The sequence below is a fragment of the Globicephala melas genome, chromosome 15 (assembly GCF_963455315.2).
Source record: "Globicephala melas chromosome 15, mGloMel1.2, whole genome shotgun sequence".
In the NCBI taxonomy this organism is placed as follows: domain Eukaryota; kingdom Metazoa; phylum Chordata; class Mammalia; order Artiodactyla; family Delphinidae; genus Globicephala; species Globicephala melas.
Window position 1 is genome coordinate 28,444,988 of NC_083328.1, and position 27,717 is coordinate 28,472,704.

Sequence of the window (27,717 nt, forward strand, 5' to 3'; positions counted from 1 at the left end):
CCCTTAATCGCAGCCTGTGGTTAAACCAGGCGGCATCTTAGTGTTATGGATTACTCAGCCAAGTGCAGTACATTTCCCTGTTCATTTCAGGCCCCTTTAGCAAACGTTTATGGAGCACTGTGCCCGGGAGCCACGGTGGAGAAAGATGGAGAAGGCAGAGCCTTGGTCTCATGGTCTCAGAGGCCTGTCTGGTAGGGGAGCAAGAACCTGCTTGTAATTCAAGGCAGAGTGTGCTCAGCCCCAGGAGGAACTGGAGGAGAGTGGGTGCTGTCCTGGGAAGCTGGGGGCTGGGCAGGAGGGAGGCAGGAGGGGGCTGTGGGAGGGATGAGTGTTTGAGACAGGCCTTCAGGGGTGGCTAGAATTGTGATGGGCTGAGAGCAACTTAAGGGAAGGAATAGCCTGAGCAAAGGCACGGGGGTGGGCAGGGGGCGACGGGTTTAGATATTAGGAAATAGGACAGGTTGTATGGTCTCCATAAAGAACTGATTGAAGAAGACCCAGAAAAAAAACGCTGGAGGAGAGGCTTTTGGGTGCTTCTTTGAGGACTCCAGGATTAATCGTAGCCGTCAAAGTCTGATAATGGAGCGCTGTCAGCAGAGCTGTGTTACCATTATTAAAGTTTTCCTAGCAACCGTGTTCCAGAAAAGTGAGACGTAGGAAGATGCTGAACTTGGACAGTGGTGTTGGGGATGGGAAGTGGGGGTGTGACCATGGAAAGTGTGACACAGTGACTAGAAGTAAGGAAGTCATCCTTGGGGTTGGGCAGGGTGGGAGGGGTGAACACCTCCCTTACATGAGGGTGAGTTCTAAACTCAAAGGCTCCTTGACCCCAAAAGAATTTAAGCCTTAAGCCTTATTTTTCCATTTATGCTTTTAGGCCCAACTTTGGGCAGGCGATGGAGGAGGCCTGCCTTGTCGAGAAGAGAGTGGTCATTGTAGAGTCGGGGCAGGGGAGTCAGTCAGTAAGGGACGGCCATGTGGGGACTGCCCTGTGAGGCCCAGGCCAGCACCAGGCAGCTGCTCTTCCACACATGTGCCCCACCCTGCCCCTGGGAGAGCACAGCCTGCACCGCGCACGGAGTCAGGCCCCTGACCCCAGCGTCTCCAGAGAGTCCCGGAGAGCTCATGAGACATCTCAGTGTGCTTATCAAAAGAAATTCTTAGCGCAGCCAGAAGAGACTCTGTGTGGGTTCTTAGCTTGTTTTTTTGAATTATTTTTATTATTAATTAATTTTATTTTCGGCTGCATTGGGCCTTCGTTACTGTACAGGGGCTTTCTCAAGTTGCAGCGAGTGGGCTTCTTACTGCGGTGGCTTCTCTTGTTGTGGAGCACAGGCTCTGGGCGCACGGGCTTCAATAGTTGCGGCACGCAGGCTCTAGAGCGCAGGCTCAGTAGTTGTGGCGCACAGGCTTAGCTGCTCTGCGGCATGTGGGATCTTCCCGGACCAGGGCTCGAACCCGTGTCCCCTGCATTGGCAGGTGGATTCTTAACCACTGAGCCACCAGGGAAGTCCCGGGTTCTTAGCTTTCACAGCGCTGCTCTGAGGCGTCCACTGCGTACGAGTCTAGGGGACAAAGGCACCTTGTCCAGACTTACAGATTTCTCCGATTAACGAAAATGGAAGGAAGCATTTATAGTGCAAACATTTAAAGTTTTTTGCCAAATTTTCCTTATTCACATGAAATTAAATGTGACATCAAGTGATTCATATACGGGATGTAACTGGAGTGCCTTTTCAAAACTGCCTGTTATGAAAACGGAATATAACACTAAAAACTGGTTCAGTTTATAGGAGAAAACTAAGAACTCCTCACTTTTCAGGGGCATTACTGTATAAAATATTTTCTTCACTTAAGAATATCCTTTACACGGCTGCTTTGTTTGTGAGAGACATTAAGAATGAAAGAGATGAGGAAGGAAGACCCCGTAAGGAGTTTTGCTCTCCTCAGTGTACTCCTACTTGGACTTTTCATAAAAATCCATGGCAAATACAGACGTCCCCTGGTATCCACAGTGGGGTTGGTTCCAGGCCCCCTGCAGGTACCAAAATCCAACATACTCAAGTTCCATGTGTAAAATAGCATAGTATTTGTATATAACCTATGCACATCTTCCGTATATTTTAAATCGTCTCTAAGATTACTTATGATACCTGATATAATATAAATGGTATGTAAATAGTTGCCTGTGTGCAGCAAATTCAAGCTTTCTTTTCTGGCATTTTTCCCCCTGAATATTTTCGATCCATGGTTGTTTGAATTGCAGATACAGAACCTGAGGATATGGAGGGCTGACTGTACTTGAATTTTTGTGGGTTTTGGTGGGGGGGACTGGGGGTGGTAATCTATTATGTCTTTGAATATAAAGTAGTACCAGGATGGGGCATGAGGGCAGCTGGGCTATTTATGAATCACACGGGCTTGACCTTTTTAGCGTAATGTGCTGTCAGAGCCTTATCCTTTAAAAAGGGCTGAGATGTTTTTGTGCGGGGGCAAAAAACCAAAACACTGGTTTATCATCTGAAGTAACCATTTTTATGCTGAAGAACTATTCAAACAATCTGTTTTTCTGTACAAACGTATATGTCTTAAATTAACTCTGTCTATAAGTATCATATGTTATAAAATTTGGGTTTTCTTTGAAATTGGAAAAGCACTTATTAAATGGTTTTCTCACACACAAACACACACACACACTCTTTTTTTTTTTTTTTTTTTTGCGGTACACGGGCCTCTCACTGTTGTGGCCTCTCCCGTTGCGGAGTACAAGCTCCGGACGCACAAGCTCAGCGGCCATGGCTCACGGGCCCAGCCACTCCACGGCATGTGGGATCTTCCCGAACCGGGGCACGAACCCGTGTCCCCTGCATCGGCAGGCGGACTCCCAACCACTGCGCCACCAGGGAAGTCCCCCCCCCACACTCTTTAATGAAACAAAATCCTGAGTGACTTGACACCTTTTAACTAACCTTGGTGGGATTTAAGTTAGCACACAGTTCTATTTTAGGGAGTATAAATGCCTTTGGATTATAATGACTTGCTCATCTTTTTCATTGACCTGGGGTGGCTGTTGGGTGGTGAAAGGTACTCAGTTCGGAAATGGAAGAGCCTTGGAATGAAATGTGAATCTAAATGGCTAACACTGGTCTGAGCGTAAAGGGGTTCATCTCCCCGAGAAGCGGGAGCATGTACTTATCCTGAGATGCCCTTCGTTCACCAGCTGTTTATCGACCATTTGTTATGTTTCAGGCTCTGAGCTAGGCTGCGGGGATAGCAGGATAAATCAAACATGGTCCCTGCCCTTGAGGATCCTTAAGCCTGTGGGGAAGAGGGATGTCTTGACAGACAGTTGGGAGACTGTCTGAGAAGGGCTTCTGGGACTAACCCTGAAGATGTAGACTCTTCATGGGGGAGGGTGGGGGTGTTAGCTTTGTTGGAGCAGCCATCCTGGTGCAGGGTCTTGGGGAGAGTGTTGAGGTTTGTCAGATGGAGGAGGCCCCGGCCAGGCCTCTGAAGGCAAGGCATTGTGGAAGGGCCTGGCTGGTGTAAAGGTGGTGGGGTGACACCGGAAAGGCAGACTCAGGTCAGATTATGTTAGGGTTACCCTCCAGGTAATAGGGAGCCGTCGAATGTCATTTAGCAGAGGAGTCTCCTGCTTAGGGTGTATTTTTAAAAATAAGTGTTGGCAGTGTGGAGGCTCAGTTAAGGCGGAGGAGAGAAAACGGGGGCACTCTGTGACACATGAGAGCCTGAGTTGAGGCAGTGACTGTGAGGGTGCAAAGGGGGGCCGCTTCGTGATGCTGAAGTCAGAGCTGGCTGGATTGGAGGCTTGGGTGATGCAGAGGAGAAATTGAGGGTTAGCTGATTTTTCCAGTTTGTTGATGCCATTTTCTAGAAAGGGTGGTACAGGGGGAGGAAGGCGAGATGGTTGAGTATGGTTTGGAAGAGGCTGAATTCGTAGCCTCCTGTGAGGCATGAATTTATTTGGAAACATATGCTGTGAAATATTTGATCCACTTGTTAGGTGGATCAACAAGTGGATCAAATATTTGGGAAATTTTTAGACTTACTTAAGATGAAGAAAGAAGACATCGTCTCGAGGAGTTTTAAGGATGTAAAGGAAAGTGCACTCAACTGGGCGTTGAGATTTAAATTCTGTTCCTGGTTCTTCGATGTGTGTTGTGGCGTGAGCCACTTCACCCCATCACGGGGTAGACTGACATCTCCCTCTAAGACCCCTTCCGTCTCTGAACAGGCGGTTCAGTATTTGTTAACAGAGTGACAGGATCTGAAAAATAACCCAGACCTCTTTATTAATAGCTTTTGGTGTGACAGCTTCCTGTTTGGTGCTGTGTTTCCAGCCAGGGTTCCTTCTTGTGAATCAGACAAGATGCTTTCCAGGTCTAAGAGCCACGGGGTCTGTCCCTCAGTCACCCCCACACCTCTCATGAGCTCTGCCCTGTGTTTCAGATCACCGAAGTGGCCTTGGAGTACAACAACTGTCACGGGGACCAGGTGGTGGAGCGGCTCCTTCAGCACCTGCGGCGAGTGGACGCCCCGGTGTTCAAGTCTCTGGCGCCTGAGCCCCCAGCCCAGCTGCCGGACCCGCCGCTGATAACGGAGTCCCCCTGCTGCAACACCGTGGTGCTGCCCCAGTGGCACTCCATCTCCAGGACCCACAACGTGTGTGAACTGTGTGTCAACCAGACTGCCGGCGGCCTCAGGCCAAGCTCGGTCGGCATGCCCCAGTGCAGCTTTTTTGAGATGGCAGCAGCTCTGGATTCTTTCTACCTCAAGGAGCAGACCTTTTATCATGTGGCATCAGACAGCATAGAATGCAGGAATTTTCTAAGTTTCTATAGCCCTTTCAGCTACTACACTGCATGTTGCAGGACCATAAACAGGGGCGTGACAGGCTTCATTGATTCTGAACAAGATGTCTTTGAAACCCCGACCATTGCATTTTCTTCCCTTGAGAAGAAATGTGAGGTTGATACCCCCAGCTCCGTTCCTCACATTGAGGAGAACAGGTATCTCTTTCCTGAACTGGACGTGGATAACGCAAGCTTCATAGGCCTGAGCTGCAGAACCAACAAGACCCTGAACATCTACCTTTTGGATTCCAATTTATTTTGGTTGTATGCAGAGAGGCTGGGTGCTCCGAGCACTGCTCGGGTGAAAGGATTTGCTGCAATTGTTGACGTGAAAGAAGAGTCTCATTATGTCCTGGATCCAAAACAAGCTCTTATGAAGTTCACCCTAGGTACTGTGGGCAGTTTCCTTCCCCAAACCTAATGCTTTGCTTAACTTAACATAGGTAACTTTTATTTAGGGATCTCATTACGGTTGGCTCTTAGCGCATTTGAAATCTTTAAACTGCAGCTGGTCATAATTTTAAAAGAAGCTAATTTTGTATATTAAATGGAACAGAAACTTCCTAACTCCAAATTTTGGATAAGTTTTTCACTTAGCCCTTGGGGGCTAAGAGTCCAGCGTTCCTGATGGGCAGCGCCTGCCGCATTTCCATGGTGGCACGAGCTGCGGCCGGGGGGGAACCTGGCCTCTGTGACGGACAGGGTGGTGGAGAGTGGGTCGGGTGGTAACTCCCCAGGGACTGATGAACGTGAGCCCCAACAGCGGCTTCATTCGAAAGGTACTTAAACAGAAAGCAGTGAAACGATAGAACCACCTGGCCCCCCTTTTTGTCTCACAGGTTTAGCTGTCCAGGCATCAAGGCCACCAGACCTAGTTTGTTCTGCTGCTCTTTCATAACAAGTTGAGAAATGCTGCTCTGACCTTGGGTGCCTAGATTGTAACAAACAAGTGTCAAGTGCAATACGTCTCAGGTTGCAAACCAGCAAAACCCACTTTTTTTTGGGGGGGGTGGCGGGTAAGTCCCCATTATGGGAGTGCATCCGAGAGCTTGCCCTTAGGCTTGGCAGCAGCAGTGAACTAACCGATGCTGTCCTTTTCCCAGGGCTTTGCTGCCATCCTTGATGTGCACACAAGGAAGTGAGAATTCAAAAGCCGTGTTAGTTCAGCCTCGTTGGAAACATGGGGGAAAGTTAGCATTTGCCAAATGGAGACAGGAGGAATTTGGTGGGGAGGGAAACCTTTTATTTTCAAGTTTTGGAGAGTATGAAAGCAAGAGTAAACTCAAAGCCCCTAAATGATAGTCATTTTAGCTGCCTCCTTTAAGTCCAGGTGAAGCTCGTTTCTTATGTTAGACACGTTAAAAGGCTTATGTTAATAAAAGGCTTTATGTTATAAACACAAAGCCTCCTGAGTGCTTAGAGGAACCCTGTGACCAGTCACTTTATGAAGTGTGTACTCTTTTGATACTACAAATTGCTCCTAATTCATGTTTCCTAGTTACATTTTACTGTACTGAGTTTTCTGAAAATGAAATAAGCCTGTATTTTTAATGTAAGTGTTTATTGGATTTTCCTGCATTCTGTTCTAATACTCAAGCATTCAGTGAGCTAGCTTGTGATGTGTGCATCCTGAATTTAATGGTAATCTGAAAAAAGCCTTCTTCCGATTTCTTTTCATCTTCTCTTATCTCCTCTGAAACATCTAGCTCCGTTGTTCTTTGTGCTGTGGTTGGTGACAAAATTTGTCAGGGTCCTCATCCAAAAACATTCACTGTGCATCGTTGTTGTTTTGGAGAGTTGACTCTTAAGTCAGGTGTCTCTGGGTCAGTTTCAGAATTTAGGCTTCATTCAGATTAGTAAATAATTCTTGGTTTTATGTTTCAAAAACCTAGCCAACTAAGTATCAGTCAGGTGTTGATGACGGATTCTCTTCACAAGACCTTCCTCCTTTCCTCCGCCCTCCACAGAACATATCATTGTTTACTAGGGCCTCGCAATGGAGAGAAAAAAGAAGAAAAAAAGAAGTGAAACTCAGATTAGTGCTGCTTCAGATGATACAAAGGAATCTGAAGATAGTAGAGTTGGTGGGGAGGGTAAAACTGTTGCTTCAGGTTAGGGTTTGGGATTATTTATGGGTTTTATTTATGTGTTTTTCCACTAAATATAGTTGAGTTTATTTTTCTTAACCTTTTAAGAAAGAAACTTGAAGGACTTTAATAAAGGAAACAAAAACCGTAGCTCCTTATCTTTAAATTAATGAGTATTTAAACACCTTCCCCATTACAGTAGCTTGTGCAATTACTGCATCGGTAGTTATGCTTAAAGGTCTTGGTACAGTTGAAATCTCCATGGTGGCGTGTTGATGACTTATACAGGCTCAGGTGTCCATTTGTGGACCAGTGTTGTTTTTAAAAGGAGCATCGAATTCCTAGTCCCTGCATAGTAGAACACGGGACACCGAGTGGTGCTTTGTTAGCTAAAGTGCTGTCTGCTGAGTTACTACTGCCAAAGCTACCCCCTGTCCCCCCGGGTGGCTTCGTTCAGGGTTTTGCCTGTAGGTGAAGTGTTAAAAATGTGGGCCTGCGAAGCCAGCCCAATTTTTTAGATGTGGAGTTTAAAGTAGGCCAACTACTCTCCTTGTACTGAGAGAAGAACTGATCTCATTTTCTCCTTATTTTCAGAGTCTTTCATTCAAAACTTCAGCGTTCTCTACAGTCCCTTGAAAAGGCATCTAATTGGAAGTGACTCTTCACAGTTCCCATCTCAGCGTTTAATCACTGAAGTGACAACGGATACCTTTTGGGAAGTAGTCCTTCAAAAACAGGTATAGAATCATGAGCGAGGCAAAAATCAAGCCATCTGTCCCTATTATAATAATTTCCAAAGCTGCAGTCATCGGGGTGAGCAGTTGGGTTTTTTTGGTTTGCTTGTTTTTTAAATTAATTAATTAATTTATTTATTTTTGGCTGTGTTGGGTCTTTGTTGCTGCACGTGGGCTTTCTTTAGTTGCGGCGAGCAGGGGCTACTCTTCATTGCGGTGCGCAGGGTTCTCATTGCGGTGGCTTCTCTTGTTGCAGAGCACAAGCTTTAGGCACGCAGGCTTCATTCAGTAGCTGTGGCTTGTGGGCTTACCTGCTGCGCGGTATGTGGGATCTTCCCAGACCAGGGCTTAAACCCGTGTTCCCTGCATTGGCAGGCGGATTCTTAACCACTGCACCACCAGGGGGTGGTTGGTTTTGATGTACAAAAGATTGACCACATGACAGTCTTACTGCAGAACATGTGAATTACATGGTGGTTTTGTGATTGTAAAACGTCCTTAAGAAAGCACATAGGGCTTCCCTGGTGGCGCAGTGGTTAAGGATCTGCCTGCCAATGCAGGGGACACAGGTTTGAGCCCTTGTCTGGGAAGATCCCACATACCACAGAGCAACTGAGCCCGCACGCCACAACTACTGAAACCCGGGCGCCTAGAGCCTGTGCTCCGCAACAAGAGACGCCACCGCAGTGAGAAGCTCGCGCACTGCATCGAAGAGTAGCCCCTGCTCGCCAAAACTAGAGAAAGCCCGCGTGCAGCAACGAAGACCCAATGCATCCAGAAATATAAATAAATAAATTTATTTTTTTAAAAATCACATAATTGAAAATACCTGAAGATTAAATTTTCACTGTAATTTGTGCATGAGCAACATTCATTGAATGCCTGCCCGGTTCTAAGCACAGTGAGGACCTGAGCAGCCCAGTAACAGCCGTCTTCCTCTTCCCATAGGACGTGTTGCTGCTTTATTATGCACAGTGGTGCGGCTTCTGTCCAGCCCTCAATCACATCTTTATCCAGCTAGCTCGGCTCCTGCCTGCAGATACATTCACTGTGGCAAGGTAAGGAAGCCCGTGCTGCAGCGCTGTGTGCCTGCCTTGACTCCTCCTTACAGCTTAGCCATTATGGCCTGCAAGGGTCTGCCCATTTTCTGTTGACCTTGGGTAAGATTTGGTTGATTGTCAGCTTAAAGCTGTGAGCAAAACCTCATTGGAGCCAAAGTTTTCCTGATGAATGCTAAGTGTTTCTTCCATGATGTTGAGTGTATTTAGTCCTGATTGAGTTCATAGGAGGGTGAGTGCAGTTCTGAGGGATTAGTGCTGACTTGGTTGCTCGGATAGCCCCCCAAGTGGCCAGCTTTCTGGAATACATGGCACTGGGGCCTTGGCCCAGCAAAAGGGGGCCAGTCCCTGGTGTGCTGCCAACCAGCCCTGGGACCTGGAGCAAATCTCCCCACCAGGTCTCCTTTCCCTCCTCATTCCTAAAAGTAAGAGGCAAGATTGGCTGATACCTGCATGTTCTAGTTTTGTGATTCCTTGGTACTGTATGTGTATGTGTAGCAAACAAAAAAATGTTAAACCATTGTTTTGTAAAAACAAGGCTCAAAGAGTTTTTGGATCAGGTAGTAGGCAGTCTGAGATGAAAATTATTTAGATTTAAGCTATATCTTCTCCCCACCACCCAAAAAAAAAAAAACCTTCAGATAGAATTTAAATATAAAAGATCAAATCATAGAAAAAAATAACAGAAGCTAGAATATTGGATTTGCTAGTTCCTTTGAGAGGTGAAAACTTGCCAAAATGAAGCAGTTGAAAAAATAATGCAAGAAAAATGAACAGATTTCACTAGAAAAATGTGCAACGAAAATAAAACTGACAAAAGGACGATAGCTGTATTTTACAGCATGTATGTCTTACCTTTTGTGTATGCTGTAAGTAATGATTAGAGCCACACTTGAGGAGTTACTATGCTGCGAGATTTTTGTATATACATATTATCTGACTTAATCCTTAGAGCATTCAGTGGAGCAGGTATGATTACCACTCTCTTTCTACTGAGGAGGAAACTGAGGCTCAAAAGGATTAGGCAGCTTGCCCAGAGTTACACAACCTGTAAATGAGGGAGCAGGATTCAGAAGCAGGTGTTCATGCTCCAGACCCTGAGAAATTAAAATGGTTTAAGAAAACTGCTGAGAGCAAAATGTGGTTTGTACATATAATGGAATATTATTCCACCCTAAAAATTAGGAAGGAAATTCTGACACATGCTGCAACATGAGTGAACCTTGAGGATATTAATGCTGAGTGAAATGAGTCACAAAAGGACAAGCACTGTATGGTTTCCCTTATATGAGGCACCAAGAGTAGTCAGATTCATAGAGACAGCAGAATGGTGGTTGCCAAGAGATGGGGGGAGGGGAGAAGGGGGAGGAGTTGTTTAATGGGGTCAGTTTCAGTTTTGCAAGATGAAAGAGCTCTGGAGATGGATGGTGGTGATGGGTGCACAGCATTATGAATGTACTTAATACCACTGCACTGTACACTTAGAAATGGCTAAGATGGTAAATGTTATGTATATTTCACCACAATTTTAAAAAATGGGGGATGGAGGGAGAAACAGCTGAGGACTGCCATGTGAAGAAAGGTCATGAACAGCTTTTCATGTAAGAGAAGAGAGTAAATAAACAAGTGGGGAAATTATAATCTAGTAAATGTACATCAAAACAATAACAAAGTGTCATTTATACTTATTAAATTAAGGAATACTCTTAAGTGGTAGAATCTTGTGTTGATAAAATAAAATTGGCACAGTCAGATGTAGCTAACAGAATAAGTAAATTGGCATAAACTTTTTGGAAAGCATTTTAACAACATTTTAGCAAAAATGGTTATACATTTTTGATCCAGCTAATTTCACTTTGGGGAATTAAGGAAGTAGGACTTGCAGAGAAGCATGTGCTGGTCATTGCAGCATTATTTATGTCCAACAGTAGAAAAATGGTTAAGTAAATTATGGTTGGGCATTTGATGGGATTTTTACCCCTTTGTTAGGACAATGCTTTTCATACAATTAACTGAAAAGAATAGAGTATGAAATATGATTTCTGCTCTTATCAGTATGTAGGCATATACACCAAATCCTGAATGAGAATCCCAGAAAGAAGGTCCCAATCAGCACAATGGGATTCTGAGTGGATGTTTACAAATGTTTTTCTTTTAATTTTACAGTTTGGTTTTTCTTTGAAGTAAAAATCAGGAGAAAGAAACACTTGATTATAGAATAAACTGTTCAACACCATTTGTTTAAAAAATAGAAACTCTGGGCTTCCCTGGTGGTGCAGTGGTTGAGAGTCCGCCTGCCGATGCAGGGGACACAGGTTCGTGGCCCAGTCCGGGAAGATCCCACATGCTGCAGAGCAGCTGGGCCCGTGAGCCATGGCCGCTGAGCCTGCGCGTCCAGAGCCTGTGCTCCGCAACGGGAGAGGCCACAACAGTGAGAGGCCCGCATATGGCAAAAAAAAATAAAATAAAATAAAATAGAAACTCTGATGTTCTAGGTAGGCTTTCACAGACAGAGAGGCAGGAGTACTGTTCTGTTAATGAAGCTATTTAAAACCATTATGATTTGGTTATGTCATTTTTTTTTTTTTTTTTTTTTTGCGGTACATGGGCCTCTCACTGTTGTGGTCTCTCCCGTTGCGGAGCACAGGCTCCGGACGCACAGGCTTAGCGGCCATGGCTCATGGGCCTAGCCGCTCCGCGGCACGTGGGATCCTCCCAGACTGGGGCATGAACCTGTGTCCCCTGCATCGGCAGGCGGACTCTCAACCACTGCGCCACCAGGGAAGCCATGGTTATGTCAGTTTTTTTTTAAAGTGTATTTCATCCTTTTGGACAAACTCAAGGCACTGATTTCCCCCCTTCCCCACTCTGCCCCCAATTATACTTCTCTGAAGACTCCTGTCAAGTTAATGATTCAAAACATTTCCACCTTTTTTATGCACTATTTGTGAATATTGACACCTGGCTTAGCAGCCCTGCTGCTTCGCTTCCTCCTGGGATGTTCCTTTTGCTGCAACTGAGCAGTCCCTGGGGGCAGGTGGGGAGACATTCCTGCAGGCCCAGCTTAGTGCGGACTGCAGGAGGGGCCCCCACCTAGTTCAGTGGTAATTAAGCACAGGTTGGCTCATTTAGCACAGATGTCATTTGCTGTATTAGAAAATTCATCTAAAATCTGCTAAGAAAATACAACTTTCTTGGCCTCTGTCTAGACTTAACAGAATATAGAATATAATCTTCCTTATCTTGTTTTCTTACGTTTTCAGAGGCTCAATGTGTTTTGCTCAATGATTTCCTTTTTCCAGAGCTGATCCAACGGTTAAGGTACTTGCCCAGATTTGGTCAGGTGCGTGGACTACTCCTGAGGTGTCAGTGAGGCTTTTTTGAGGGGGGATTCTACATTTACTTTCAAGACATGACATTTCCCTCAGTGAGTTAGGTGGACAGTTGCACGTCCTGGAAGTCTCGCTGCTTCTCCCACAAGCTGTGCCTGCCTTATACCCAGTGGTGCACTCACCGCCAGGGGCCAGTCTTATGTGGGCGCAGACAGTGCCCTGGGTTCTTCAATTATTTGAGAAGATCCTTTCAAGTTGGAGTTTCTTGGGCTGATCTTTTGCTTTTTCTGTTCTTTCCCTTTGCCAGGATTGATGTATCTCAGAATGACCTTCCTTGGGAATTTATGGTTGACCGTCTTCCTACTGTCTTATTTTTTCCCTGTAACAGGTAAAGCTGAAGTTTTTCAATATTTGGGCAGATGGGATTCTTTTGCTGAACATGAAATGGATTTAAGGTACTTCACAGAAGTGAAGTGTACATCATTACTTATTACTAAAGTATTTAGAATAAAATGTTCAAAAAATGTGCCACTGGGAACCAAGGGTAAAAGGACTTTGGTGTCATGATGTCAGGTGTGGTAGTTTTTTTAAGTTTGCCCCCTCCCAGAGTGTGTTTTACACGAGTATGAATGTGGCCACTGGAACTTGTTCACCTTCTTGGCCTTATGAGCACACAGTGAGTGCTGAGATTGACAGCAAAGAGCCCCAGGTTCATGTGGGGCAAAACAACAGCTTACTGTTGGGCCTCACAGGGAGTCAGGCCCGGCCTGCCCGCTTCTACATGAGTCATTTGTCATTGAGCCCTGCGGATGGCCACCTCGGCCCCCTGGTAGAAGGAGGAAACAGAGGCCCTTCTACCCACTGCACCCGCATACTGGGGCTCAAGAAGCCTTCTCCCCAGGTGTGCAGACTTCTGTGAATGTCACCTGACGGGGCTGTCACCTTGATCTCTTCACATTTGTCTAAGTGGTGCTCCAAGGTGAGTGATCAGGGCAGCTTCCCTGAAAGCCCAGCGAGCAGGGATGGGCCGTTAGCAAGGGGATGTGACCTGGCAGTTAGCGAATGTGGATCCAGATGTTTTGGTAGAAGGGAAATTAACTCTTGGCCTTTTAAAGCCTGATAAACCAGATGTTCTCTTGGTACAGATTCCTGTTTGTTTTTAAAAGGATGGGTCCTCAGGGACCCAGTCACATGGCTTTGACAATATCTTTATAGGGAAAAGCATTTGCAGGATGATTTTAGTGACGTTCCCTAACTCACATGTCTTCTATTCTCTGGCGCTCGCTTTTACCGTTTATTGCAGCCACTGCCATGCTCTTCATGCTTCTCTAGGAGAGTGCTTCCTTCATGTGTACTGAATCATTTCCTTGGTTTTTCCCCCTTATCTCAAAGAATTTTTGCTGGAATACTTCCTGTGGTAGTAGGGTCTTGTCAAATCACACACTAAAAACAGAGTGTGACCCACCCAGTTCTACTGCTGACTGTATTGTGACGAGCCTTTTTCTTTTTAAGAAGTGTCTCAGGCAGGTGCCACACGGTCCAGGAACCGTGGACAATAACACAAGTAATTTCATTGTGTGTGGGACAGAGGTGGGGCATGAAGTTTAACACACCGTAATTTTCAAATTTCAATCATAGTTGGAAAAAACATTGACGTCGTAACACCCAGCACATGCCTTTGCACAAAGAGGTTCTCAGCAGCTGGAATTGTTTCGCGTTTGGGTTGAGTGCCTTTCATTCTGAGGTTGCCTGATGGAGTCAGCATAGAGATGAGCTCATTTTCCATGCCCTGCAGGAAGGTCGCTGCTACAGCCTCTTCCTAGTTCCCTTGTATTGAAAAGTCAAGAAAGTAAATACTGAATAGTAGACTGTCCAGTTCCATTCTAATGCAGAGAACTTGGTAAACCAAAGCCTTACTGCTTTGCAATGGAATTTTTCTTATTTCCTAAAAATAAATGGTAATCAGAAGTGAAGGAAGCTCTTCATTAACTGGTCTAAAGTGAGTGTTCAGTTCACTCAGAAGATAAAGGGCAAAAAGCTGACAGCTCACAAAAGAGGAAACGAAAAACTGATAACGAGCAGTAAGACCTTCTTCACAGGGCACATGCTTATTTTTAGTGAAAAGAATATAAAAGTATATATGCGTTTTGGTAAAATATAAATTTACACATGCACTGGGTTAAAATGTGTGCAGAAGGGAAGGTGTCAAGATGTTGACAATAATTTTGGAGGAGTGAAGGTTACCAATGGTCACAGGGTTGCCTCTTGTATGCTTTTTATATCCTTTGCAAATTGTACTCAGTGAGCACGTTGTTTGTATTTTATGATCATGAAAGAAACCATAGGAAGGAGCTTGTCCTCTGCCACAGTGCACAGCCTGGACTACCTCCTGCTCCCAGCAAGGCTGCCTTCTTGTGCAGGGGCACCTTAGAACCACTCTTCTTCTCCCACTCTGTGTGACGTTCCAAAATGCAGGTGCTCTGGCCCGGCCCTGGGCCAGGAGATCAGAAGTGGGTGGGGGGTTCATTCTGATGTGTCCCCTGGGGAAGAACCTCACTTCTTTAGAGGAGCAGCCCACCCTCCCTCAGTATTATAGCCCCTCTTTGGAGCAGATAACTTATACCCCATTGGTCATTTTGTATTAAGCCTTTTACACGCTAGAGGTGCGTACACATACTCCTGGTGAACTTAGACCAGAGTCAAATAAACAGTGGGACCTTTTACCACTACACTTTCAAAATGATTACCATTTTGGAAGCAGTTTGTTGACGCTCTGTATCCTTGCTACTTCTAAGAAGTTTGAAAGCATTTTAGCATACCCATCAGGTAGGTTCATGGAGATTGCTCCAGAAACTCTAAAATAGCATGTTTACCAGTATCGTTTTCTGTCCTATAAATGTCTCCAGATACACGCACTAAGCTCTTTGCTGGGGATGATTCACATTTGCTCTGTCCTAGAAGACCAGGTTGTGTTGCAGAACTTAGGGGTGGATCCAGCCTCTGCTTGTCCATCCTCACCCACACTTCACAGGGGCCAGGATGTTCTTAGTTGTCAGTTGAATGACTGGGAGGCCCCACTTGGAGAAAGCGTACATGTTAAGAAAACGATGCTTTAAAGGAAAACGTGGTTATATACTTACCCCCAAAGTTTAAAAATTGTTCCATTTATCTGAAAGTTTCCATAAACATATAAAATGGGACATACCTGACTTTAATTTCCCTGTGATTTTTATTTCATAGGGAAAGGGCTACTCTTTGATAGAACACCTTTTGTCTTTTCTTAGGTGTTTGGCCACTGGCTTTGTGTGTGGAGAGGGTGTGCAAGCTCTTAATGAGGGATTTCTGGTCAGTTTCTCTAAGGAACAATGTGGTTGGTTTTTTTTTTTTTTTCAAGCTAACATTCCCTGAGCCTTCAGGTAACTCATGCAGTCCTTACAGCAGTCCTCTGAGGTAGATGAGACTCATATTCCCCCCTTTACAGACAAGGCAGTGCAGGCCACAGAGGAGTCCTGTGAGGCTCCAGAGGCGGGTGGGCCCCGGAGTCGTGCCCTTCACCTCCACTCCTTTAACACTGGATGGTGTCTGCCCCCCTCATGCTAAAGCTGCTGGTTTGGATTTATTGCAGCTAGGTGGTGTATACACAGGTAAATGTATCTGTGGTAGAAATTTTGGTCATCAGACAATTGGATGACAAGTTCTAAAAAGGAAATTTGTACATCAGGACTTGCAGCAAAGCTTTGGGGAAAATCCCCTTCATATGTCACCCTCCTTCCTTATTCTCTGCTCTCAGGGCCCGGCAACCTTAATTCCTCAGAGCCCCTTGGTCTGTTTGTCAAGGGTGGGGCTCCAGTAGCACCTCCACCATCGTGACAATAAAATGTGTCTCCAGATGTTGCCCAGTGTCCCCTGGGGAAGGGAGGGTACAGTTACCCCAGTTGAGAACTCTTGCCTCGGATAATGTGTAATAAATGCTTGCTGAAGAGCCAGGCTGAGTGTTGGAGGTTTTTCCTGTCTCGCCAAGCATTGTCGATGGCCACAATAGTGACATGGGTGGCAGTCCTGCCCCCGGACACCCTTCCTGACGCGCCACTGGGCGTCTGAGAGCACAGGGAGGCCGCTCTGCCCTGAGTTCTTATCTTTCTTGGAAGGTTGTGAACAGAAACTGAGCTCTTTGTCCTCAGGAACAGACACACCTTTGAGATAAACCACCTTAATTACAGAAGCAGCATATGGGACATCCTCAGCTTTGTAGAAATTTTTTTGCCAGATGACATTTTCCATGCTGACTTCCTTTTGGTAGGAAATAAGCAGCTTGACCTTCGGCGGCAGTCTGGTTTTGGACTAAGAATGTTGGTGTGACTCTCTTATCTTTGACTCCTTTCCCTTTCTCTCCAGAAAGGACCTAAGTGTGAAATACCCCGAAGACCTTCCCATCACCCTTCCAAATCTGCTGAGGTTCATTTTGCATCACTCAGACCCTGCTTCTGCCCCCCAGAACTTGGTTAACCCTCCTACCAAAGAGTGTCTTCAGAGAGAGGCCGTCCTGCAGCAGGGGCACATCTCCCATCTGGAGAGAGAGATCCAGAAGCTGAGGGCGGAGATCAGCGCCCTGCAGCAGGCGCAGGGGCAGGTGGAGGCCCGGCTCTCGAGCGCGCGTAGGGATGAGCAGCAGCTGCGGCGGCAGCAGCACACGCTGGAGAGGCAGCACAGCCTGCTCCAGCTGCACAGCGAGCAGCTGCAGGCCCTGTACGAGCAGAAAACCCGGGAGCTTGAGGAGGTGGCCCGCAAGCTCCAGGAGCTGGCCGACGCCTCGGAGAACCTTCTCACTGAGAACACGTGGCTCAAGATCCTGGTAGCCACCATGGAGCAGAAACTGGAGGGCAGGGACGGGGCCGAAGACCGTGCTCCCCTGGATGAGGTGCGATTGGACTACCACAAGCCCTCGGGCACCCCCCGGCTACCAGCCAGCACCCCTCCGCCTTCCAACGTCAGCTCCACGCTGGCCTCCGAAAGGAGCACTGAGAACAGGACAGACTAACTTTGAAAATAACATGAAGAAATCAGAGGTGAAGACTATACATTGCGAATATATTTATGCAAATTTTATTGAAATTTATTGTAAATAAAGATTTTCTCAGTGGTCTAGAAAATCAGCTTGAATGTCATTCAGCTTTTATTGAACAGGGATGACATCCCCTCCACTTATTGCACAAACTTGGTAGCTTTGAGACAAAAACAGTAGCACAGTCCACTTGAAGATTTGTCTGAAAAGTTAGTCCATATTTTAGTGGCTCAGCGTCGGCGTTCCCTCCCCATCCCCCTGCTGTTGCTTCTGCGATGACATGCAGAATGAAAGGCTAATGTCCTGACTGACTAGTCAGAAAACTTGGACACAACATAGCCCAACGGCTATTCAGAAAGAATTCAATGAGAGGTCATAACTTAACTAAGCCATTTGAGTGTGTGGCTCTGGTGTCTATGCTAAAAAAAAGTAGCTGTTGACCAAGAACAGTGAGAGCTGTTATGTGGTTGGTCACCAGTTCTGCAGGCACTTCCACTTGCCTCCAGAGACCCCACTAGTGCCCCACCATGCCCTTGACCCTCACCTGGCACTGACACCGTGCTGATGGGCCTGATGCAAATGGCACAGATGTCGTGGGATAAGGAACCTCCAGGACTGAAACTGAGGAGAAAGTGATGCCTCATCTTTTCAAAACCGAAACTGCACCGGCCATGGTAAGAAGCTCAGGGTGAGTTTGACAGTCAAGCAATGGTCATTTTCAGGGTCAGGCTCAGGGACTGAAAATGCAAGGCCCGGGAGCTCCTCGGTTACTTGGGTAAAGGACAGACAGCCTTAGGTGCAGGCTGCCGGCTGCAGAAAGTAGAGGTAGAAAGCCTGAAGTTCTGAAATGTGAGGGGAATGGATCGAACACCCCTACACCTGCCCCATTTTTCTTATGTCCTTCATTAGGAAACACACCTTCTCCCTGACCTTCCAGTTGACCCCTTTAGAACTTCTGACCCCTCCTCCCGCCCACACCCTGTGTGCTGCTTACAGGGCCTTCTGCTAGTCTCCAGCCTGACTCATGCTTGGCCATCCCCAGGTGGGGGCCAAAGGCATTTCCTCCCCTGTACTAAAGCCCGGCTGCCTCCTAAGGATTCCTTAGTAGCCCACCTGTGCTGTCTCAATCCTGCCTTCAGCTCAAATGGCCTAACTAGCTACTCCTCCCCTCCCCCCAAGCTATACACCTTAATGTTTGACCGTTAATTTAGGGGTACGCCGCTAAAAGGAGTGTTCCTTAAGCTCCCTACTAGGGGTTCTAGAAAGTTGATTAGTTCAACATGCTTTTTAGAGGAGATTTGGATGAGGCCAGAGGAGCCGCCTTCCGCCCGACCAGGAGGCCAGAGCTTTGAGGGGGAGCTGGGAATAGGGGGCAGCCCCTGGCGACCTGGGAGCTCCCTGCCCATGCTGCTGGCAAGGCAGCTCAAGTGCTGAGGGCCAGCGCTCCCCAGCTCACCCAGAGCTGGCCTCCAGTTTATTCCCGAGGATGCAGACACAAATCACATTTTAATCATGATAGTTTAGGGTGTGCTTACAGTGGTGGGATTAAAAACCTAAGCAAGTTCACTGAAGTATACACAAGGGACATCTCGGAGGGGCAGGGTGGGAATCACTGGCCTGACCAAGAGCCACCAAACTCCTCACCTTTTCGAAAACCAAATCCTGAACCTGAAACTCCCTCTTCCCCCAGCCCCCTCCCCTGGGTGCCCACTAAGCACAGGCTGCTGGGGGCTCCTGTGTGTACAGGCACACAAGGGTGACACTTGGCGCTCTCAGAGTAAGGTCAGGGTACCCTCCTAGGTGGCCCACCTAGGAGGTGGAAAATGAAATCCAGGACCCAGCAGGTGGGTGGGAATCTGGGAGGAAAGGAAGCGAATTTGTGAAAAGGGCAGGGGGAAGAAACCAAGCACCCCCCACCACCCCCTCCAGTGCAGAAGATATTAAATACAACAACAAACAAAAACCACAATGTTCTGTCCTTCCTGGGCCAACTGGGTTTGGGATTCAGGTAGCCACCGCGGCTCTGGTGTTTCTAGCGAAGCCTGTGCTCAGTAAAGCTGGGTGGGGGGCAGGGTGCTCAGCATGCTTAAGACCACGGGGGCCAGAAACTGCTCGGCCACTAGGACGCCTGGCAGCCTTGGGACTCGGGCCTCGGGCCCTGACTCGTCCTTCACCGGCTCCCAAGCAGCTGCAGTAGCTTCCTTGCAATCACTCCACTAGCAACAGGAACTGGCATTTACAACCTCATCTACCTAGAGCAGGAGAGGGCGGGACGTGCTGCTGCTCCCATTCATTGCTCACAAAGCAGAAATCGCCAAAGCACCCCAACAGGTTAGCTGCGAGACTTAAAGCCGACGTGTCACGTTCTCTACATACACACGTGTATCTGAGGCCCCCGCCAAGTGCAATGTGGGCCTTACAAGTCTAAGACCCCCCCTCCCGCCTTGACTCAGCTCAGCGTTAGTACGGACAGTCCCATGTGCTCTATATTTTTTAAAAAATCAGCAAGAGAGGCTTAAGCACGTGCTTCTGGGGCCTATTTACAGTTCACAGGCTTGTGAGCTCACGCGTTACAGTAGTAGCTCCATCAAAAACAGGCTCAGCTAAACATTCAAGTAACAAAAGCGCTGTGGGGCCATGAGCCCCAGCAAGGTCAGGCCTGCCCACTGCCTGCAATGGGCAGTCCTACCAGGAGGCTGAGGGGTTGCCCAGTGCCACTGAGCCCTGGCTCAGGACCGCCGGGACCCCAGGAGTCGGTGCATGCGATGACGAAGTCCGGTGAGGCCATGACAGCAAGCGTCAACCCTTCCTCTCAGATGGTAGCATGTCTGTGGTTTCGCCCCTACTGCGCCTCTTGGCTGGCGGCAGACAGGTCCAGGAGCCTCCGCATCCCGGCTCAGCCGTGGACTTCAGGGCCGTTGGGGGTCAGCTTGGCCTTCCTCTCCACGCACGGTCCCTTGGCCGAGTACTGCACTAGCAGGAAGGGCTCCTTGGTCTCGCCATCCCCCACGATGCTCTCCTCGTCCTCTGACTGGCTGATGCGCTGCAGCCGCAGGTAGCACCAGCAGCCCAGGATCAAGGCCCCCAGGGCAGCGATGGCGATGAGGATGACGATAACCGTGACCACACCGGTGGTGGGGCTGTGGTCCATGATGGACATGGTTAGCGCTTGAGCGGGGGGGGGCCCTCTGCAGGAAGGTCTTGGTGGGGACGGCTCAGTGAGGCTGGAACCCAGGCTGGACACGAGAGCCCTGAAAGAAAGAGCAAGATGAGGCTACACTGGGGACTCCGCTGGGGACCCTGACAGCTCACACGCTCGGGCTTGCTCTTCCATGGGGTCTATTTTTAATCAGTTCTTAAGCCTGACCATCCTGCCCGCATCCTAGTGAGAAACAGACTGGTTGGCATTTGCTGGGTGTTTTTGTTTACGATGCTACCAGCGTTCTCCTCACTCAACCCAGCCACTTCCATTTAATACTTTCAGTGCCTCTGCTACCAGACAGGCAGTCATCCTCGCTCAGCCAGGAACCTGACAGGCTTCTCAGGAACCTGAGAGGGGGCACCCGAGACCTCCATCACCACTGCAGCAGAGGCTGAAAGAGGGTCTGTTTAAGGTGAATGTTCTAGAAGTCCAGCACCACTAGGTGTTCAGTAACTGCTCACAGATTGAAAGTGCTTCAAGGACTTCCCTGGTGGCGCAGTGGTTAAGAATCCACCTGCCAATGCGGGGACACGGGTTCGAGCCCTGGTCTGGGAAGATCCCACATGCCGCAGAGCAACTAAGCCCGCGAGCCACAAATACTGAAGCCCGTGCGCCTAGAGCCCATGCTCCGCAACATGAGAAGCCACCGCGATGAGAAGCCCGCGTACCGCACCGAAGAGTAGCCCCCGCTCGCCACAACTAGCGAAAGCCTGTGCGCAGCAACGAAGACCCAATGCAGCCAAAAATAAATAAATTAAAATAATAATAATAAAGTGCTTCAAGACAGCCAGAGATGAGGGATTCAAAAGCAGGGAAATGACATCAGCCCCTCTCGTGAACGGGACAACGGGACATACATAGCTCAACGAGTCTTCAGGAGCACCTGTGAGAGAGTGCAGCCGACAACAGTCTTTGCCCACAAAGAAGCTGTAGCTGACCTGGCTCTGGAAAAACTTAGGGGAGGGCAGGGGAGAGTGGGACAGACCAGCCTCTGCCGGCGTCTTGGTGCAGGAGCCAGACCGCAAACGGATCAATATGCCAAACACCTGTCGCTACAACTGCAGGAATGTAATGCTGGGAACATAGGGGACCAGATGCCTTGATGCTAAACTGGGCGGGGCAGGCAAAACTCAGGGAGGTGATGCTGATGCCGAGATGTGCGGGAAAGCCAGACCCTGAAGAGCTTCCCGGCAGGGGAACACTGTCTGCTAAGGCTCTGAAGGCAGGAGGGCCCACTGGCAAGTGCAAGGAGTGGCTGCAGCTGGAGATCAGCTGGTTTGGGTGGCGGCGGGGAGGGGTGTACATGCCCCAAGGCCCAGACAGCAACAACCCACTGAGGTTGGAGGTGGTGGCACCCCTGGGTGCCAAGACCTTGCACTTTGAAAATTTCTCCTGCCTGACCGTAAACGGAGCAAATAATAGTAACTAACACCCAGGTGGTTACGAGGATGCCTGCAACACCTGGGCACAGGGTGGGCAGAGTCGATGCTCAGCTGTCTGAATCTGGTTTTTCTGGAGAAGACAGACATCAGTGCAGGTAGACATCATTGGAAGCGGAAGGTTTTCCCTCCAGACAGGATGGAACCTGCCCTCCTTGAGCAATGACAGCCTTAATTAGAAATGATTCTTATCCACACCAGGGAGCCCTCCACCCCCACCCCAAGGCCAGGTTCGCCTGAAGGTCAAAGGCAGCTAAGTCAACACCCCTGAGTCTGTCCGGGGACCGGGCCCTGAGAAAACCCTACAGACCCCCAGAACTGCCCTGCTCCCACACCCACCTGTGCAGAGGGGTCCTAGTCGGGGGGGGGCGACATCCCTGGAGTCTTCCCCCTTCTTACTGCCCCCAGGGTCAAGCCGCTGCCATCACTCTCAACAGGCTCCCTGGTCCACCTGTGGGGGCCATTGCAGCCAGTGCCCCTGTCACTCAGAGGAAAGATCCCAAGTCCCTACAGTCACCTACGGGACCTGATGAAGCATCTCCACCCCTGCTCCTCTCCTGCTGACCCCATGCTCCTTCCTACCTGCAGACCTTTGCCCAGCCAGGTCCCTCTGCCCAAATGCTCTGCTCCCCTTACACTTGTGCAGTGGTTCTCAAGTGGGGGCAACCGTGCCCCCAGGGGACATGTGGCAACGTCTGGAGACATTTTTGATTATAACAGCTGGTGTGTGTGTAGGTGCTACTGGTATCAAGTGGATGGAGACCAGGGATGCTGGTAAACCTCTCACATGGCATGGGACAGCTCCCCAAAGACCCCAGACAAACATCAACATGTGGAGGCTGCCCTGGTTAACTCCAGCTCAGGCGGGGAGCCTTCCTGACCCCATGGTCCAGGAAGTCCTCTTCGTCCTGTGGCTGCACTCACTCCTTCCCTCCCTCCAGGGCACCAGCCTCAACGTGCAACCCTGGCGTCTGTGTCAGGGCCATCGGGTTGGCACCTGCCTCCCCTGTTGGGCTGTGTGCTCCGTGAGTGGCCCTGCACACTTCTGTGCCCACCCAGTGCACAGGTCCTGCTGGCCTCTCCCCTGCCACCATCAGGGCTACCATCAGCTCCCACAACTCTGCTCAGCCTGTCCTCTTGGGCCTCCGCATGGAGCAGGTGATGCCCCCAACCCCCAGAGAGCCTGCTGGCTGCAGCTGGGTGAACCTGCCCCAACCCCTGTGCCCTCGTCCCGCTCGGGAGCACACCTAGCTGCCTGTCCCTCCCCGCCTCACCCTCTCCACTGGCCCTTGTGCCCAGCGCCTGCTGGGGTGCCTGCCCTCCCCCTGGGTTCCTGGACAGGAAGGCAAGTCAGTATCAATTCAGAAGGGGAAGTGTGTGTGTTTGGGGAGGAGGGGGGTGGTTCAGGGACAGGAAGTGGGAAATCAAACAATGGCAGCAAGACCTGGGGAGGGGGGACCCCAGGGGCCAAACCAGCTGAGGAGCCCAGGAAGTGCCTCTGAGTCCTGGGGGTGGGGGACAAGCGGTCCCGGGACCAACGACCAACCACCAACCAGCAAACTGAGGCAGAGGTAGCCCCAGCTCCAAGGACCCTCTGAGAGGAGTGGTGACCTCAAAACCCTGTCTGCTGCCCCTGCCCCAGGTCAGGAGGAGCGGGTAGAGCCAGGTGACCAGGCCACAGTCATGCCTTGCCTGCAGTCCCTGGCCCTCCCTTGAATGTGTTTGTTCCTTCACTCAGCAAGTATTTCCTGAGAACCTATCTGTTAAAAAATCTGATCATGTCATCCCCTGCTCAGAACCCTCCCTGGTACCAGCAGAGAATCCAAATTCTCTACTTCCCCAGCTTCTTCACACCCTTCTGCCTCATACCTCAAGGCCTCTGCACGTTCTGTTCCTTCTGCCTGGAGTGTTCTTCCCTGAGTGTCCCGTGACTGGTTCCTTCCCATCAGACGGGACTTTCTCAGAAGGTGCCTCTTGGGGGCTGCCTTCCCAGATCACCCAGGAGCCAGACACAGCCCACCCCCACTGGCCATCGTCTCGTACTACTTCCTCTTATTTCCTGGCGCTCTGCCACGTGAAATTCTCTTGGGTGAGGGAAGGTGTTTCCCTGGCTGCCGTCTCCTTCCCGCAGTGGACTCTGAGGCTGTAGGAGGACACTGTCCATCTTGCCCACTGCTAGATCCCCAGCCCTATTACCAGCACACAGCAGGTGCTCAATAAATGTCTGCTGACCGACCACTCCAAGCCCGGGGAGGCAGTAATCAGAGGAGACCTTGCTTGCATGGGGATCACGGTCAGCAGCCCCCACCCCGAATGCCCCCGAATCTTGAAGCCACCACGGGTCCCCTCAAGGGAGCTGGCAGCCTGCGTGGAAGGACAGACTGCAGGCTGAGCATGGGGGTAGGAGCCACGTGTGCAAGTGGGTCCCAGGCAGGCCTGGCCCAAGCCCACGGAGGGGCAGCTGTTCCTGCACGAGCTGTGGGGAGGGGAGGGGAGGGAAGATGCCACTGAGATGCAGATCCCAGAGGAACCTGAAGCATGAGGGCGGCCGGCCAGTTCCCTCTGAACCCTCTTGGCCTGGGCTGGACCCCACCCCTTGCTTCATCTCTTCAGGGCCTCCCTCCTACCCCTCCAAGCTAAGATGTCTCCTGCAAGTCAGCTGACCCCTCACCCTGATCCAGGAAAGCACACAGGGCAGGACGCGGAGGACCACAGCTTGGGCTGGGTAGACGCCCAGGATGGCACATGGGAAACCTGGACCCCCTTAGAACAATCACCAAAGCAGTTAACACTTATTCCATACCATCATCTACTCCTCCCAACAAGCCCGTGGCTAGCGCTGCTCACTGCTACCATCCAAGTTTCACAGGTGAGGAAACTAAGGCGTGGAGAGCTTGAATGGATCATCCAAGAGTGAACCTGGACAGAATAAAGGAGGATGGGACCCAGAAGTGGGGTCCAGCAGAATAAAGGGAGGGGTCTTCTAAGTGCAGAGGGTCAGGTCAGCCTGGGAGCCAGAGCACAGCCGAGGACTGTAGTCTCCGGGCACTCTAGGGGTGGGCGACAGGCCATGCTCCCCCCAACCTCTGTAGCATCTCCTTGCCAGCTCCCTCAGGACGAAAGCTGGCACTGGAAGCCCAAGGCCATCTGGATCCCCCAAACACTCAGTGCCAACCCTCCACCCTCCTTCCACCCTCCCTCCACCCTCCCGCTCCCACCTCCCTCAGATGGATCTCAACAAGCTTTCTAAAGCCCAGCGTCTGCGGACACCACCCCTCTGACCTCTCCCCGTGCCCCACCCCGAACCACGATGGGTTCAAAGGACAGACCCTGCATCAGCCACCAGCAAGCTGAGCGCAGGCATCCCCCACTGTCCTGCTGCCCTCGGAGGCCCACGGCTTAGGTCTTCCCCAATGTTGGGTTGGGTTCTAGTTACCCCTGCCTCTTCAGGGGACCCCAAAATGAAGCCTTAACCCCACTCCACAGGTCCCTTCACACACTCAAGGCCCAGTGGAGCCCAGCCAGCAGCAGAGCAGATTAGAGTACCCTCCTTTGACCCACACCATCCCTCCACTCACTATAATTAGCTGTTGTGACGCAGCCAAGCAAGCTGCTCCTAATGGCCTCAGTTTCTCAGCCTGCAAAATGGGAAAGAGGCCTTGACCTCAGCAGCCAGGTTGTGGGGAGGCTGAGAAGTGATAAGAAATGTGAAAACAGAAGGGCTATGGGGCCACCGGGTTTGCGTGTCACCAGGTACCACACCTTCCTGGGTGTTACAGGGTCGCCCCTCACTCCCCCCGAAAGGACCTGCTCCCAGGAGGGTACAGGGCCTGGTCCAGGCCCAGTGCCACAAATAGCGCCTTCCTCAGGGACACGCCGCTGCTACCTTCTTCTCGCTTAACTGGGCACATCATGAGTGTCACCCAGCCCAGCTGGACACCAGCTTGCCACCCCTCCCCCCCTGCAGCCTCCACCTTCTGGGGCTGCCCTGCTTACAGGGGACGCACCACCTCCGCAGGGGTGAAGCCATGCCCCTTCCCCCAACAAAGCCATCAGGTATGCCAGCAAACCAGGCTCTGTCTCTTCGGGGGACCCCACTTCACAAACCAGAAACATTTCCTGCCCAGTTTCTGATTAGAAACATAGGACTGTGGGGAGGACGGGGCATGACAAGGGGGCAGGTGGCATATCTGCTCTGTGCCAGGCCTGAGCAGGCACTGGAACCCAAGGAAGCATCACACAGGCCCCTGCCCTCCAAAAGCCTGGGCAGGAACAGTGGGGATGCGGATGGGAGACTGACAATCACTGGGCTGTGCCCAGCTCTGCAGCCAGTGTCACCTCACCCTCCACCACCCTCCCATTACACCACGGTCCTCCCGGAGAGGAAACTCGCACCAGCACCCCCCAGGTTCCCCTGTGTAGAAGAGGAAGCTGGCATAGGCAGAGAACCCCAGGGACTGCCCCAAGGTCAGTCCGAGTCTCCTGTGCCCCCACCCTGTGAATCAGCCACTGGCTACTCTCACAGTCTGCCCTAGGCTCAGCTCACTTGCCAAACAACTTTGGTAATAACAGTAGACGCCTGGCAAAAGTTGGCAATAATTACTATGTGCCAGACACTGGGCTGAACACTTCACACAGATAATCTCCTTTCAGCATCAAAACAACCCTAGATTTATTACTATGCCCGCTTTGCAGATAAAGAATCTGTGGCTCAGAGAAGTTAAACCAATTGCCCAAGGTCACACAGCCCGAAAGTAACTGCGCAGGGATTCAAACCCAGGCAGCCTGGATCCAGAATCCGGGATTTCAACTCTGACACTAAAATGTCATATTATTTGACCCCCGCCTCCCCGCTCCCTTGCCTGAGGGGACAAGGGGGACAAGTGAACCCCAGTCCGCCCCCACCCAAAGAGTCTGGGTGACTGGGGTGGACGGCTCTATGCTGGGGACACAGGGATGATAAGCGCCCTGGCAGCTCCCGCGTGCCAAGCGCGGGCGACGTGCAGGCGCAGTGCCAGGCGCGCTCCACGCACCCTCTCATTTAACCCTGCCAGGAGACTCCGTTGTCTCCCCGACTCTACCAAAGAGCTAAGCGAGGCTGGAGGGTGGAGGGAGCTCGGCCCAGGGGGCGACAGCTGGAGGGGAAACGACAGCTGGAGAGGCAACTCCAGTCGGCTTGACTTGGCGCGGGGGAAGCTTAGGGGACGGGGGACTACGAGACTCAGTCATGCCCACGCCGCACAGTCACCACCGACGGAACCGGGCACCAAACGCCGCGGCCCGTCCTCAGTTTCCCCACCTGCGAAATGGGCGCCAGACTTCGCCAGAACCCCCACCCCTAACCTCTGCAGCTCTCCTGACCACTCTGGAGGTTGCCAGGATCCCCGCCTTCTGTTATTTTTAAAAATCCCTAAGTGTCCGGAGGAGACCCGCGGCCAGCCTGGGGCGCAGAACTGCGGGCCGCGGTGAGGGGCATGCACTGGGTTGGGGGGACACCAGCTCCCTGCAAAGCCGCCGCCGCCCCCCGCCGCCTCCTTTGTCCCGATCTCGCCGCAGCGCAGCGGACAAAGAACCCCCGCCCGCGGGCGCGGCCCCCCGGAACAGACCCTCCCCCCGAAGCCGCGCCCCCGCCCGGGCTGCCCCTCCCCCGCCGCAGAGACCCCCCCCCCCACCGCGCGCCCCCACCCCATCCGGGGCGGCCCCTTCCCCTCCTGCAGGCCCCCGCCGGGCCCGAGCGCCCGGCCCGCCCGACCCCTCTCACCATGGCGCCGCCCGCAGCCCGGCCCGATCTCCCCGATCGTCCCGCAGCCCCGCGGGCCCGGCTCCGCCCGCCCGCCCGCCCGCCAGCCAGCCGCCAGCCAGCCAGCCAGCCCGGTCCGGCCGCAGCGAACAGTCCGGACGCAAGAGCCCCTCTCTTCGGCGGGCGGGG

General features: G+C 50.7%; 2 protein-coding genes across 8 annotated transcripts in view; one reads left to right on the forward strand and one right to left on the reverse strand.

The window, feature by feature from the left end:
• TXNDC11 (thioredoxin domain containing 11) overlaps positions 1 to 18,462 on the forward strand; it is a 67,326-nt gene extending 48,864 nt beyond the window's left edge. For 2 of the 6 annotated variants that reach the window (XM_030883968.3, XM_060284107.2), the window contains 5 exons: positions 4,471 to 5,263; positions 7,556 to 7,698; positions 8,644 to 8,753; positions 12,393 to 12,473; positions 16,481 to 18,460. In XM_030883968.3, the coding sequence (XP_030739828.1) occupies positions 4,471 to 5,263; positions 7,556 to 7,698; positions 8,644 to 8,753; positions 12,393 to 12,473; positions 16,481 to 17,123 (1,770 nt within the window). In that variant the 3' untranslated portion in view covers positions 17,124 to 18,460. Of the gene's footprint in view, positions 1 to 4,470; positions 5,264 to 7,555; positions 7,699 to 8,643; positions 8,754 to 12,392; positions 12,474 to 16,480 lie in introns of all 6 variants that reach the window. The other 4 variants (XM_030883966.3, XM_060284106.2, XM_060284105.2 and 1 more) reach the window with 3 other exon arrangements.
• SNN (stannin) lies at positions 17,236 to 27,650 on the reverse strand. 2 transcript variants are annotated; one of them, XM_060284108.2, is made up of 3 exons: positions 27,550 to 27,596; positions 24,592 to 24,707; positions 17,236 to 20,398 (listed from the first exon to the last, which is right to left on the reverse strand). In XM_060284108.2, exon 3 carries the CDS (start codon positions 20,305 to 20,307, stop codon positions 20,044 to 20,046), a length of 264 nt encoding a protein of 87 aa, XP_060140091.1. In that variant the 5' UTR covers positions 20,308 to 20,398; positions 24,592 to 24,707; positions 27,550 to 27,596; the 3' UTR covers positions 17,236 to 20,043. The 2 variants fall into 2 exon arrangements, with proteins under 2 accessions (XP_060140091.1, XP_030739836.1); XM_030883976.2 differs by lacking the exon at positions 24,592 to 24,707 and having other exon boundaries at positions 27,550 to 27,650.
• Between the last annotated feature and the right edge of the window lie 67 nt (positions 27,651 to 27,717).